The 16,333-nt window shown below is 39.0% G+C and overlaps 1 protein-coding gene across 5 annotated transcripts in view; it reads left to right on the top strand.

The window, feature by feature from the left end:
* MLLT6 (MLLT6, PHD finger containing) overlaps positions 1 to 16,333 on the top strand; it is a 165,489-nt gene that overhangs the window by 15,725 nt on the left and 133,431 nt on the right. For all 5 annotated transcript variants that reach the window (XM_070729837.1, XM_070729838.1, XM_070729840.1 and 2 more), the window contains exon 2: positions 6,492 to 6,571. In XM_070729837.1, the coding sequence (XP_070585938.1) occupies positions 6,492 to 6,571 (80 nt within the window). The remainder of the gene's footprint in view (positions 1 to 6,491; positions 6,572 to 16,333) is intronic.

The raw sequence follows: 16,333 nt of genomic DNA, 5'->3' as shown, positions 1-16,333 counted from the left end.
GGACCAGATCTAAGCACCTTGCAAGATGAATCTGGGCCACAGGACTTGAATTTGACACCCCTGTTATAGATAATATTCATATAGGGAAGAAGGTTCCTATATGAGAGTGTACCTTAAAAGCACTGCCCAAGATTCTCAAAACTCACAAGAAGAGTTTACTGTGACCCCTTAGTACTTGGTTTCATCTACTAGGGCCTTTTATGATGGAGAGGAGAGGTGTGTGCATTAAAAAAATGAAGATGTGATCACATGACCAAAATCCACCCCAGTATATATAAAAACAGGCAGGGGTTTGCATGGTTACAGCCACCTTCTTGGATTATATATTTATTTACATCATTCCATTTTGAGGACTGTTCATCTTGCAAAAGCAACTTTGAGCAGCAAACAGTTAAAAACATAATATAATGCAAAACAAAAACAAAACTAGAATAAAATAAAAAGCAGCTGCCTCTGGATGCTCTAATTCAATCTGTATTAACAAAGGCAAGACTGTAGGGTATGGCAGACAGAGCATTAGATGTCAATAAGCAAAACCATGAATCTGACTCAGTTGATTCATTGTGGCTAGAATATGATGGGCATAGCCAAATGCCCCACTGATACCAATTTCATTGCCTTAAATGTCTGCCATGTATAACCGGTTCTTGCAGATCCATTTGATCTAATAAGCAGCACATCTTTTAGAATAGAATAGAATTTTATTGGCCAAGTGTGATTGGACACACAAGGAATTTGTCTTGGTGCATATGCTCTCAGTGTACATAAAATAAAATATACATTTGTCAAGAATCATGTAGTACAACACTTAATGATTGTCATAGGGGTCAAATAAGCAATAAAGAAGCAATAGTAATAAAAATCTTAGGATATAAGCAACAAGTTACAGTCATACAGTCAACATGGGAGGAAATGGGTGATAGGAATGATGAGAAAAACTAGTAGAATAGAAGTGCAGATTTAGTAGAAAGTCTGACAGCGTTGAGGGAATTATTTGTTTGATAGAGTGATGGTGTTCAGAAAAAAACTGTTCTTGTGTCTAGTTGTCTTGGTGTGCAGTGCTCTGTAGCGACGTTTTGAGGGTAGGAGTTGAAACAATTTGTGTCCAGGATGTGAAGGGTCAGTAAATATTTTCCCTGCCCTCTTTTTGACTCGTGCAGTATACAGGTCCTCAATGGAAGGCAGGTGAATTTTGTGAATGCCTCTGTACTGTATTAATTATAGCTTTGCCACCAGGATTTTCTGGTCGCAATCATAGATCCTAGTGTCCTCCCCTAATGTGAAAATGTGAGATATTCCAATAATTATTTCATTCTTCTGAATATTTTTTTCTGTACAAAATGGAGATGATTGCATTGTTAAAATGGTGGACCCTGCTGGATTTAAAACCCTGGCAATTGACCAAATTTCTCTATCTTTTAGAATTGCTAGTATTTTCAGCTGGCCTCTGGATGTTACTAGTGTGGCATCTCTTAAATATGACAGAAATAGATCCACTGCAGGACTTTCGATAAGAAGCTGCGTAGTATTTCTCACACAACTGTTGAAAAGAACTCAGTGAAGCTTCAAATGTTGCCTGACCAAATATTAACCTTTCTGGTTTGCAAACACGGAGTAGGAGTAGAGATATATTTATTTCTAATTCATTCAGTATTTCATAAGAATATCTTATCTTTGAAACCATTCTGTATCACATCAAAAGAGTTAAGGTCCAATATTGTATATATCTAAAGGAAGTTCAACATAGATTTAAAAAGCTCTTCTGTAGCTCCAGTACACACTATTTGCACTGTGTGTGAATAATTAGATCCCAATTCCCTTCATAGCAACCAAAACATATAGTCACAAGGGAATTATATCTGTGCACATCAGAAGTCTGAATGGATAACTGGGAAGACAGAGTATTCTTTTTCCCTCCTTTGTCTCTGTTTTGATATGATGCATTAACTTAAAATAAGAGATTTTGTTGTGTAACACAACAGCAACAAAAATATTTTTGTGAGTCAATCTCCAGGATCAGTACAGGGAATTTAGAGCTAGAATATTCTCAGGATATGATTTTTCAAAGACATCTAACAAAGGAGAATCCATCAACTATTCTAAACTTACTTTATCAAACTGTTCTACCATCAATTAAAATTCATATTCCTTGTAATGTATGTCCACTGACTTTATATCTTCAGATATAATAGAGAACTGGTTTTGCTGCCCATTTGAAGAGTGCCATGATATTTCTCTCTTCAGTCTTCCGGATCTCTTCTCCAAATTTAAAAAGACCAGTTATTTTAATTTTTGTTCTCTACTATGTTGTCCGCTTCTGTGATTACCCTTCCTTTAAGTTATAAAGGACGTAGGTGAACCCAGTTCCTTTATAATGTCCTTTATAATGTGTAAGGCCTCAAAGTGGACCTAGTGGATGCAATATATGGCAAATAATGTCAAGTTTTCAGAACACATTATGGTGCTCTCAAAACTTGTACTCCATTAAGGCAGCCTGAAATTGCATTAGCTATGTTTGCACGTACAGCATGCTGCTGACTTACTTTTAGCAATAGAGCAAACCAAGCAAATGTACATATTCTAGCTTAATCTGAGTACTATTTTTGCTTCAGAAAGGCAGGGAAAAAATAAGAAAGGTCTTTGATTTGTATCAAAGGGATCTCAGGGACCGCCTTCTGCTGCACGAATTCCAGCGACCAGTTAGATCCCACAGAGTGGGTCTTTTCCGGGTCCCGTCAACTAAACAATGCCGCTTGGCGGGACCCAGGGAAAGAGCCTTCTCTGTGGCGGCCCCGGCCCTCTGGAACCAACTCCCCCCAGAGATTAGAATTGCCCCCACCCTCCTTGCCTTTCGTAAGCTACTTAAAACCCACCTCTGCTGCCAGGCATGGGGGAATTGAGATACTCTTTCCCCCTAGGCCTTTACATTTTATGCATGGTATGTCTGTATGTTTGTTTGGTTTTTATATTAATGGGATTTTAATCGTTTTTTATTATTGGATTATTATTGTACGCTGTCTTATTATTGCTGTTAGCCGCCCCGAGTCTCCAGAGAGGTGCGGCATACAAATCCAATAAATAAATAAATAAATAAATCAAGGTTTGCTCATTTAATTCAGGCTACATTTTAGGTACATCAAAGCTATTCCTATATACAATAAAATAAATAAATGTAGTACAAGTTATGTAGTACAGTTGTCAAAGCACAGATTCCAAAAATAATTTTCAGTAGAAGAATTGTTATGGTATTTAGAACAAAAAAATAACTAAATCAGATGTTCTTAAAATAAGCTGACTACTAGTAAATGCAGCTTACTGCTACTGATATATTGTACAGTACACTAAATATAATAAATACATACATTTCCTATTATAGAGTTGCACATCCAACAGAGAATTCAATTGTTTGGATAAGCATAGTTTAAAATAGTAATCAGAAGTAAGATAAGGAAGCATTAAAATTATTTTGATTCCTCTTCTCTAATTTGAAAATTGCGGTGTTGATATTTTATATTTTATTGATTGCATGTTTTCCTTATCATAAAATTCAAATTAAAATAATCTGTTAAAAATAGTAAGATTCGAGCAGATTGGTTTAAATTGCACTGATTTGAATGGGCCTTCAATGGCAGCTGCATCTGGATCCAACATAATTAATGCATGTATCATTTTTAGCAGTAGACTTCTATGATGTACTTTTTCTTCAGAAGGTGATTGTAGAAATATACTAATTATTTCTGAATGGTAGAACCTTGTAGATTGAGCATCTATCCTAATAACTTAGATCTAGAAATGAAACCTTTAAATTAGTTGGAACAATTCCTATTTTGAATTGTTATAGACCTGTGATGGCAAACCTATGGCATATCAGTGGGCACGCAATCTCAGGTCCCAACTTGAAATGGGTAATTTCTGGCCTCCAGAAGGTCTCCGAAGGGTGCAGAAAGCCATTTTTGCCCTACCCCAAGCTCTTACAAAGGCTCTGTAGTCTGTTTTCGCCCTCCCCAGGCTCCTAGAAAGTAAAAACTGGGGAGAGTGAAAAACAGGTATGCCATCGCGTGCCAGGAGCCATGTGCGGGGGTTGCATGGAATTATGGGTGTGGGTATGCCTGTGCCTCCCCACATCCTCCCCCTTTGGCATACAAATAAAAAAAAATTCACCATCACTGTAATAGACAATAACATTGTAGTGATAAAAACTTCTTACTGAATAAATGCAGTTGGGATTTCAGCACTTTAAAAGGCTTTCTAAAGGGGATTCAGGTTTATTAAGTTCAATGATTTAAACTTTGATTTGGTTAGAACCCTGTACTCTAGAAAATCAGTGAAAAATCAACTCTGTGTTCATACTTTATCTCTAATTTTGGCAGAGTGCTTTCAGGGAAAGCTGGGAGTCCAGGAGCTACTCTTAAAAATCACTTTTATTCTCTGTCAATAAGTGATGACATACCTCTTTAAACAAACATTTACACTTATCTTGATTTATTCTGTGTATTAATTGATATAGTAGTTGGATTTTTATGTCTATATCTTCCTTAGGACATTTTAAATGATTATTATTTATTATTAATACTGATTGCAGAAAAAATACAAATTCAGTAACAAAGTTGTCAATGCCTAGAATACTCTACCTGACTCTATGGTTTCTTCCCCAAACCCCCAAAACTTTAACCTTAGATTGTATAGCCGCCCCGAGTTTTCGGAGAGGGGCGGCATACAAATCCAAATAATAAATAAATAAATAAAATACTATCAATCTCACCCCATTCCTAAGAGATCTGTAAGAGGTGTGCATAAGCGCAGCAGCCTGCCTACCATCCCTTTCCTAATGTTCCCTTTTATTCGTATCCATTTCATACATCCATAATTAAATTTTTATATCTGTTATTTAATACATCCCTGACAAAATAAATAAATAAATATTAAATTATTTTTATGCCTTGTATATCATGTAAGTTGCTTTGGTTTCTTTCTTTGCATGGGAAAAACAGCACCATAGTTTCATCAATCAATCAATACTTTTTTTAAAATGTAGTACCTTTTGTTCTGTTTCCTCTCCTCTGTTCATGATTTTCCTCATTTTAATCTGTTTCTTTCAACAGGAAGGAATATTAATAACATGTTCAATGAGATTGGGATCTTTTTTCCCCTCTCCTTGCAGGACTCTCTTGTTTGCCAAGGCTTTAATGCCTTTATTCATTTTCTGTTTCCTATAGTTGTTTGCCCGGCCTTCTCTGGAACCCCTTGAATAATTTCCTTGAGATACATAACCTATACACTAATGTTAAATTTTTGATGACTACAGAAAGAAAGAAAAATCACATCTGTTACATTTGCATCTGTATAGATTATTAGATTATAGATTTTCTATTCCGCACATAGAAAATGCTTGTGGATTTGACCCCATAATCATCCCTGCCAGGATTCTGTATATAAGTGTAACCAACTAAATGTTTTTGGGAAGCTCACTGACAAGACTTTTAGTGAAAAAGCTTTCCTCTGCTTTCACTTACAGCAATTATTATTTTGCCTCTATAAACTAGAAGTTATATGTAGTTATTATGATTAATATTGCTTTTTATTAAACAAATGTATATAACTGCCCATGTACCAAATGGAGCTCTAGGCGGCAAACAAGAACAAAAACACAATGATTAAAAACCACTCAAGTAAAAGAAGACAATATTGAACCCCCAATAAAATTCATATCCATAGATCAAATACACCATTCCTGTCCCATTAACTTTAAGACTACCTGCGGGAAAATCAGGTCTTCATTGATTTCCTGAAGGCCAATGGTCCCATTGCCAGAGTTAATACTTTTCATTCAATAAATCTAGCACCTTATAAATATGTTTGATTACAATTTTCAGAACTCATGAATTTATAGGATTTGGTGTTGAAAATTTTAATAGATTAATACTTAATACTTCAGCTGTTTTGCTAAATTTTAGTAACAACTTACAGATTTCGATAAACTTGATAGTAGTTTACTGGTGAATAAAATTTATTTTTAATGACACAGCATTGAGGATGTTGTAAGAAGTCCTGATCCTTGATACAATAGCAACACTTTAAACAGAAAAAAAGAGAGAGAGTTGTTCTTTTTTTCAAAGGATGTTACAATATGACATATTTATGTCATTAATGATGCTGCAAGCTAATGCAGCCACAAGCATTAATTGTGGCCTGCCAGTTCCTTGAGGATCTTTTGTTTTGTGCTATAAAGGAGCCTGCAAAAATAGGAAACTTACTGAGTACAATACTGTGCATACACAACTGGTTGATTCTATTTGGTTTGGTGAATCACAGATTGTGCAGAACCATGTTTTGAGAATCCAGTCAAATTGCTAAGAGCCTGAAAAAATATAGAATTGGATTCCATCTTAGGTTTATGGCTAAAATTGGAAACTATCAAGCATACCAAGAAAAATACATAGCAACCCAAATTTCATTCTTTTAATTTTCTTCATTCTTGTTTCTTCTCTTAGCATGCTATGGAATTGTTCAGGTTCCCACCGGACCCTGGTTCTGTCGAAAATGTGAATCGCAAGAAAGAGCCGCCAGGGTGGTGAGTACACATTGAAAACTTGTCAGAATGACAGAATAAAATTTGCTTAGCTTATGCTAATTATTATGTGGTTCAAAATAATGGTTAACTGCTTAAATGTGAAAGGTACACAAATGGAATATGGAAACAGAGGCCTACAACAATTGTTCCACCCTGCATCTGGAGCATTGGCAGCTTCTAAACATAATGTAACATTTTTAATAGCGGATGTCTGTATTATTAGATTATTCACCTGCATTCATGTAGACCTAATTCTGAATGCACCACTTAGAGAGCATAGAGATATCTATCTACTATCCATGTTCTACACCACTGAAAAGCTTCTTTATTTTAGCTGCTACTACATTTCTGTCATATTCACTTACTTGCTAATATAAAAAAGATATTAATGAAATGTGCATATATAATTTGATTTGTTTAAAGGGAGAAACAGTTACTTTTTCTTAGGAAATAATTGAAATTTTCATATGTTGAAGACTCTTTTCAATTCTAGATTTGCCAGTTTTTCAGGCAGCCCTTGTTCCGGTAGCTATGACAGGCAAGATTGGGAGAAAGAAATTTTGATTTTTTCCCCCCAGATGAATTTAATTTTAAAGTCATAAAGGACATGATGATTCACTTTTACTTATGTTATATTGGTACATTAGCAACATTTCCCATAAGAGGTTTAAAGACCCAGTCATTAAGGTAAACAGAAACTGGTTTACTCTGTTAAATAAGAAGCAAAATGCCCAGGAAACTCTGGATTACAGTATATAGTACTCGAGATGCAAATAAATCCATTGCCATCTACTGGCTAAACTAAGAAAGTATTCTTCTACAACTTGTTTCTTCTGAATTAGCAACCTGGTTCTTTTTAGTCTTTTGTTGGCTACTCCAATTTTGCTTGGAGGAGGGGGCAAATCTCATACCTAGCCAGAAGTCTTCTGATGTCTGGTATGTCATCCCCCTTTCCCCCAGATTTAAAACATGAATGGATTTTGTGTAGATAATGAAATTGTCATCATATAATTGACAAGAATGGCCAAAAGTTCTGTGGGGGAAGGTGTAGTTATATTACATGCAATCCCTTTATTAACTAAAACACCAAACCTTAAATCTTCTTGGCCACTCAGCGCAGAGAGAAATGCAAGATTATGAAAGCAGTGGGTCATTTTCTATTCCTTGAATTTTGAAAAATGCCAGTTTTGACAGCTTTTAGACCTAGCCCTGTAAAGAAGCAAAAAAGAGAGATCAGCTATGCTTATTAAACATTTGCAAAAAAGATGTGAACCTTTAGAAAAAGAAAACAAAAGAGGGTTTAGATTTCCATAACACTGCCCTATTCCAATTTGTATGTTAAAGGCAAATTTATGCAGAACTGCTATAACAGAAATATAAATTAATCACAGGACCTGTGTGTGTATATGCTTCTGGCCCAGGTGTGACTTCAAAGCTGCTCACCTCACTCTTCCTGGTTCCATACTTTTAGACTGAACATAAATCAGGCATTTTAAAGTCGCCATGGTTGAGAAGCACTGGGTCAGATAGTTCTGCCTAAACCAAGATGACCCAGAAAATAGGAGGAACGGAAGGAGGAAGAGAAGCAAGCAAGCCAGGATCATCGTGAGGGAGTGTAGCTGAGACATGAGACAGATTGTTTTGTGGGGTGGCTACATTTGTTAACCAAAACCTCCTTTGAATCAAACTTGAGATCCATAATTTAGTATGGTGGGGAGGGGGGAGAAATAGCACAAAATTAATTGGCCTTTGACTTCCTACAGAATAATTTCTGAGCTTCCCAGTTTAATAAATCTGATGGTCTCCCTTCCAAGTAGTAACCAATCCAAATTTTTATGATTTCATAATTATCCAAAATTGATGAGGTCCTGATATGTAACTGAGGAAATGGGATTTATAATAAAAAGGATTAAGAACACTCCCTTCCCTCTCTCTCTGTCTCCTCCTCCCCCCTTCTTACTCCTTCACTCCTCCTCTACCTCTCTCTCCTTCTCTTCCTCCCCCTTCTGCTTTATTCTAGGTATATGTCCCCCCCAAAAAAGAGGGGCAGACTGATGATTATTGATGTAAGGGCAGAATAAGCTATGGATTTTTGAACAATTGATAAAAATGTGTAACTATGTATGTTATTTTTAATATTTTAAGGTACAGTGATCCCCCGCTCGTTGCGAGGGTTCCGTTCCAGGACCCCCCGCAACGAGCGGGTTTTCGCGAAGTAGCGCTGCGGAAGTAAAAACACCATCTGCGCATGTGCAGATGGTGTTTTTAACTTCCGCAGCGCTAGCGAGGAGCCGAAGATTGGGGGCGGGGCGGCTGTTTTAAAACGTCGCCGCCGACATGGGGGGCTCGCTAGCACCCCCCCGAACCCCCAACCCGGGTTTGGGGGGGTGCTAGCAAGCCCCCCATGTCGGCGGGGATGTTTTAAAACACCCGCGCGGCTTTCCAATGAGTCCCGAAGACAAACGCAGAAGTTTGCCGTTTGTCTTCGGGACTCATTGGAAAGCTCCGATCGTTTTAAAACAGTTGCGCCGTTCTCCGCTGACTGAAAAATCGCAAATTACCCTGTTCGCAATGGTCGGGGACGCAATAACCGGGAGATCACTGTATATACATATTAACCTGTATGTGATGTAGAGGAGAAAAATAAAAAAAATGGAGGGGAAAAAAGAAAAGGAATAAGAGGCTATTAGTAGTTGAGCCAAGAACTTCAGGATACAAAGAAATATATAGGGAGCCCTGGAGCAAGGAGGATGTAAAGAAAGAAAAGATGGTCTTCTGCTTTTTGTTGTGTGAATTAAATAGAAGAGGAACTTAGTTGCTCTGGATTGTTGTTGTGCAACTATTTTGATTCACTGGCTTTCTGCCTGGGAAAATTAAATAATTGCAAGAAGCACTAAACAGAGAAAGGAATGAAGTACCTGGTAATTCTAGCTAAGAGAGATAATAGAAATACCGGTAAATATGTCTTAAGTAGAAAAAAATGCAGTGCCTCTCCACAAGCACTCAAGATGGAACTAACTGAACCTTAGGAAGATTGCCTTTAATATTAGCTCCATGAGTGTAATTGCTGCTTACATTTGAAAAGGTTGAAATGAAATGTTCTAAGCATTATATCCACATTTTTCCCCCCAGTGGAGGAAGACTTGCAATGTGGATTCATAAGTTAAATACTGAATATCCCCGGTTACTACAGTAGAAACAGATGGGGGGAAATCCTGTCGCCTGGGTTCTTGCTTCTTGTAGCTAGTATTTCAGCTAACTAATGAGCACGTTCAGAATGGAAGATGTTTATAAAAATGAGAAGTTGTCTTGGATTCCTTTTGGGAAATGGAGATGCTATAGGCGGGTTCTAACTTACCTTGCTGCTGATTTGCTTCCTTATGCACAGTGCCAGAAAAATGAAAAATAAATCCGCCTCAAAAGTCAGAAACAAGATGGCCATGCATGCACAGTGCTGGAAGCTCGGTTTCTGTACATATGCAGAAGGGGGAAAAAGCGGGGGGAAATGCACCCAAAAAAAGATGGTGGCGTCCAGGGACAGGCACGGACAGAATCTGTTCCATGACGTCACTGTGATGACACCAGCGGTTTGCTACCGTTTCTACTGTCTGTTGATCTTGGACTTAATGAAGCACAGTGGACCAATACCAGTACGTGTTGTGGTTAGCTCTGGCCCAGCTCCTGCCCCAAGGACTGTGGACGTGGGGGAGACATCCACATGCTGCAGGCCTGTTTTGCCTCCGGTGGAATCTGCTGATGAAGGCTCCTCTGACCAAGAAGACATGAGTGACAGGGAGGAGGAGAGTGTGGCAGACAGCTCAGAAGGAGATCAATTATCTAGCTCCTCCTTGGATTCAGAACAAGAGTTAATGATACAGCCACGCATGCGGAGAGCGATGCATAGGCAACAACAACTGAGAGATTATTATCAAAGAAAATGAGGCCACCTGTAGTTGGGTGGGGTTGTGGTAATTAGTGAGGCTGCTATAAAGAGCAGCCTGTGGGTTTGGCCATGGTGGATTATCTGGTCGTTGTGTTTCGTGACTGCTTTACTGACTTTGACTTTTTGTGTGCTGATTTTTCCCCGCTTTGAAACTAAACCAGAACAAAGTGTGTTTCACTTTGTGAAAGAAGAAGGACTGTGAATTGCCTCACAGCTGCAAGTTAAGTATCACAGAACTGATAAGGGACTTGTACAAATTACCAGTTTGTTTGGAGACAGTGCTCTTTGCTATGCCAAAAGAGGGCTTAGTTTAAGTGAATTTTCATTATAAAGAACATTGTTTTGAATTTTCAAACGTGTGTGTGTCTGAAATTTGTACCTGTGAATTTTTGGGAGGAGTCTACCAGAGAGCCCGACAGAACAGTACGTAACATGGCCCCTAAAATAAACACAAAATTTTTCATTTGGAAACCAAGGACCCAGAATATGGAGGAAGAATGGAGAGGCACACACAGCAAAATGCTTGAAGTCTAGTATGAAGTTTCCACAATCTGTGTTGATTTGGGGAGCCATGTCATCTACTGGTGTTGGTCCACTGTGCTTCATTAAGTCCAGAGTCAACGTAGTTGTCTACCAGGCGATTTTGGAGCACTTCATGCTTCCTTCCACAGTCAAGTTTTATGGGGATGGTGATTTCAATTTTCCAACTAGACTTGGCACCTGCCCGTACTGCCAAAAGCACCAAAACCTGGTTCAGTGACCTTGGGATTACTGTGCTTGATTGGATCAAACTTGCCTGACCTCAATCTCAGAGAGAATCTAGGGGGCATTGCCAAAAGAAAGATGACAGACATGAGACTTGAACAATGCAGAAGTGCTGAAGGCCGCTATTGAAGCATCTCAGTCTTTCATAATACCTTAGCAGTGCAACAGGCTGATAGCTTCCATGCCATACCACATTGAGGCAGTAATTGCTGCAGAAAGGGCCCAAATCAAGTTCTGAGTGCAAATGAATGCTTATACTTTTCAGAGGTCTGATACTGTTTTATGTACAATCCTTGTTTTATTGATCGCATGTAATATTCTAATTTTCTGAGATGGTGTATTTGGTGTTTTCATGAGCTGTACCCCATAATCATCACAATTATCACAAATGACAGCTTGAACAATCTTGCCTTGCATGTAATGTGTCTCTTTCATATATTACGTTTTACTTATTAAGTTGCATTACTGAAATTAATGAACTTTTGCACGTATTCTAATTTTTCGGAGTTTTGCCTGTACAGTATAAGATATAAGTTGCTCCTTTACAATCAGGAAATGATCTGTATGTATTACTAAATAAAAAGGAAAAATGAGTCAATTTCTCATCATCTGGTATATTTAGATTCAAGTTAATCAGTAGTGGGTGCCTAGAGTAACGAAAAAGGATGCTGCACCGGTAGTAAAAGCTGCACGCACAGCGCATTGATAGCAGTAGTAAGTGCAATCCACCCCTGAAGGTAACATGTATAGCAGTACCCAGCCTGTTTTAAAATTACTTAGAATTAAAACAAAATTTTAACTTGTCAATTAAAAATTTAAGTTTTTTCTCAAAGGCAAAAATAGAAAACCACAAAAGGCAATGTATATTTATGGTCCTGTAGAAATAATATTGGGGAGGGGGGAGGTAATGTTTATACAGAATTTTCTACTTGAATTCTCAAATTGCAATCTCCTAGGTACAATGAGATACTTCTTAAAGCTCAAATAACAGTAGAAACCAGATGGCAACAAGGTAGACACCACTACTGGTAATATTCTAAGTGCCAATAATAAAACCAGTTTTGCTGCTCCAGTAAAGAAAGCAAAGAACCATTAACTAGTTCAGCTGCTTCTATTAAATCCACTTGCTAAATTGTGGCAATAAGGTTTCTATGCAGAACTCAAGTAAGCCAACAATAATGCATAATAAAAGGCAATCAGACATGAAAACATCTGTCAGATTTCTTTGGGAACTGAACTATTTTAACTGAACTTAAACTATAGTTTAAAGACTTATCTATGTCGCCAGGCCTGGGGTCATTAGTTCTTCCCCCCTGACCAATGAGTGTTTTAGTGTGTTTCACGGAATGAATGGTAATGAATGTTTTTAATTATATTAGAACTTTTAGGTTTTTTTATTACTTTAATTGGATCCAGATGTGTTGTTATGGCTTTTTTTGATATGTTGTGAGCCGCCCCGAGTCCTCGGAGAGGGGCGGCATACAAATCCAATGAATAAGTAAATAAATATTTAAATGTGAAGAATACATAAACACCTTTGGCAAAATAATTCATAATTTTGGCTCAAGCAATAAACATTAAATCTACTACTTTATGTAAGCTATCACAAAACATGAAAGGTAAAAATCCTGTATACTTTCTTGTGCAAAAATTAATACTTTTGATATGGCCTCTCAGCCTTTGTGAACTAACAGGATATAAATTAATCAGATTATGTCCTGATCTAAATGTAGAATTTTTAATTACGCTGAAATATTTTCATTTCCTTTAAAATCAAACACATACACATGCAATCATACACATTTTCATACACCTCAATGAAAGTTAAGGGATAAAAATCATGTTTGCAAATTTCTCATGTATTGGTAGTGAAAGTGCACAGATTATAGTCATCCTTTATATATTAAAAGGCATCTAGAAGGAGGAAGTTGTCAGAATTGAATGCTGATCTGAAGTGACTTTAAGAAATGGATATGTGATAAATCAGTAGTTGATTAATCTAAATATAGCAGATTACTATAATGTTACAGTGTTTTCCCCAAAATAAGACAGAGCCTTATATTTTTGAACCCCAAAATATGGCCTTGGCCTTATTATCGGGGGGGGGGGGGGTTATTATTTTGGAGATACAGTAGGCAGAGAACGTGGGACTGGATGTCCCATTGCCACCGCCTCCACTCCTTGTTTTTGGTGCCAGCCAAGCGGCTGGCCCGCTGCAACCGCCTCGGGGAGCAGGACTCTTCATGGCTTCTTGTGTTGTTGCATGCGTGAACTGCAGAACTGATAATGGAACAGCTCAGTTGGGGCGCTGCGCCTTTCATGGATGAAATGGCATAAGGCTTGCAGAGTCCTGCTCCACAAGGCAGTGGCGGTGGCATGGCGAGTCTCCCAGAGACTCATTTCTGGCAGGTGGGATGTGTTGGGCCACGAGATGTGCGTCTTGTAGTTTCATCACACTCCTCAGCATTGTGTCCAGAGAAGCCCATTGTAAGCAAGTTCAATCAAACTTCTCGAACTTGTGAGAAATTTTCTTTTACAATTGGATTCTCTGCACCCAAGGAATGTGATGGAGCTACAAATATCAGGTTGGATGTGTGTCTTATGATGGGGCACAATTTGGGGGTGGCAGGTTGGGTGGGACGGGATAGGCTGTGAGACATGCGTCCTACCTGAGACTTGTAGCTCTGTTGCGTTCCTCAGTCTTGTGTCCACTGGCCCTCTCCTACATTCAGCTCTTGAGAAAAGTGGGTGGGAGAAGAAGCTGCCTGAGAAAGCTGAGCTGACAGCCAAACTTCTAGCCGGGGTCAGCATCAGAGCAGCCGAGCTCATGCTTCCTTGTCTCTTCCAAATGCGCCGCATCAGAAGAAAGAACCTTTTGGCTGCATGCCCTTTCGCTCCAAGAGGCTACGTAGGTGCAATGAGTCTTACGAAGACTCATTTCTGGCGAAGTTTGGAAGAGAAATATTTCTTGTGTGTAGCCAAAAGGTTCCTGCTGAGAGAGAGTGGGAAGGGAAGGAAGGAGGAAAGACTGGTGCTTTGCCTCAGGCAGCCCGTGAGAGTTTCTTCCCCCTCCTGTTTTGCTGAAGAGCTGGAGGCAGTGGGGCTCAACACCGAGGACTGTGGGCATAACACTGAGGACTGTGGGCACAACACTGAGGACTGGGTGGCTGTTCCTGCAGGAGATTCCTACATACCGCCCTTGCCTGCACCCCCTGTCTGAAGGACATGGGGAGGGTAAGTGGAGGATTAGTGGCCTGAGCCCGCGAGCAAGGGAGGGAGCCAGCAGCAGGAGGCAAACCTGAAGGGTGGAAACAGGGACAGACTGGATGTACCCGTCTGCTGCTCAAGCCCTGCACTTGTGGGCTTCCTGTACCCGACCTGCCACGCTGCCTCCTTGCAGGCAGGAGCATTTCAAATTACCATAGGCAGAGCCCAGAGGAGCCGAGCTAGTCCCGCATGGTGTGCACACACCTGCTTCTCGCTTACTCTCACTTTTGCTCACCCAGCTAAAAGAGTGCCTGTGCAAAAAGAACGGATCCTGGCATGTCCCTCCCTTTCCCCAGAAAGTAGTTGGGGAGCCTTCTTTTCAGGGGGGCCTTATTTCTGCTCATGCGCTGTGAAAAGGCTAATTGGCCTTATTATAGGGACATGTCTTATTTTCAGGGAAGCACAGTAGTAGGCAGTATACAGTATTGAGCTGCAGCCGGTACAGTCAGATGCGCAGTTGCAGTTGGAAAAATGGAGCTCCAGCTGACCAGCAGGCAGGCACACACGTCGGTGTGAGATTCAGCTTCTGCGCGGATGCCCGCACATGCGAGATTTTAGTCGATTTTTTATTTTTATTTTTTGCTTCCACGCATGCACAGAAGGAAAGCAATCGCTGAAAATTGGCATAATCTAGTGCACGCAACTGTCCTCGCATGAGATTCAGCTTCTACGCATGCGCAGGAAGCTGAATCTCATGCCGCCACCTGCGCCCGCCATCAGGACTGCACTAGTAGTGCCGGCGACGGGCAGCCCTACCCCGGTAGTATAATATTATTGATTATTGCAAGACAATTGAGTTGCATTGTTCCAAGCTGGGTTCATATTGCAAGTTTTTGGATTCTTGTTTAAAAATATGCCTTTTACTATTTCTGGATTGTTCACATGGATTTAAATTATAAGGAATTTGTTACTTCTAAATGCCCATTGGGGCATTTATTAATTTATTTAGTTTGTGGAGCTTCTCGATCTTCCAGGTCATAGTTGTCTCAAAGGTACTTTTTCAAAAGGCAACTAGACTGGGTTTTTTTTCCCTTGAGGAAGTTTTATTTCTCATCCAAGATACTTAATTGATTCTGGCAGAATGGAAGGATTAGTTCTGCCAGAATGGGAGGAGGGGTTTGGAAGAATCACATTTCTTTGCAGTCATCTGGCCGTTAGCACTTTCCCTACGAATTTTTGGGGACAGTGGGGTTTTATCTGGCGCCCTAAGGGTCACCTATATTGTCACTTGTGCAAATAGGGGTGAAATTTTCTTGGAAATGCTGAAAGGACTGAGTTTTAGATAGGAGATAGGTGATGTCTTATCTCTTTCCTTCTGTTAAGGGAAAGCTGCTTGATGTTAAGATAAATTTTATGTTAACATCTTTTATCCCTCTTTTAAACCAGTGGTGCTCTCTGTCCAGAATGTGGACTTTGCTGTTTTTGTTTATTTATAATAATTGGTATCAAAATTATGCAAACCATTTATAAATTATTTTAAATGCAGCTTTTCTGCCTTTTTCATGCATCTTTTATCCCTTTTTTAAACCAGTGGTGCTCTCTGTCCAGAATGTGGATTTTGCTGTTTTTGTTTATTTATAATATTTGGTATCAAAATTATGCAAACCATTTATAAATTATTTTAAATGCAGCTTTTCTGCCTTTTACCGAATTCAAATGTTAAAAGCAAGCTCTTTCAGAAAGTACCTAACTAAGGGAGATAACATGTATTATGCAGTTATTTTATTTTTTCTCGCTTAACAGAGCTTATTTAGTACAAATAAAAAGAAAAAAGAAAAAAAGAGAAC

This window comes from Erythrolamprus reginae, chromosome Z (genome assembly GCF_031021105.1).
Source record: "Erythrolamprus reginae isolate rEryReg1 chromosome Z, rEryReg1.hap1, whole genome shotgun sequence".
NCBI classification, from domain to species: Eukaryota; Metazoa; Chordata; class Lepidosauria; order Squamata; family Dipsadidae; genus Erythrolamprus; species Erythrolamprus reginae.
This window is presented reverse-complemented; position numbering and strand designations above follow the sequence as displayed.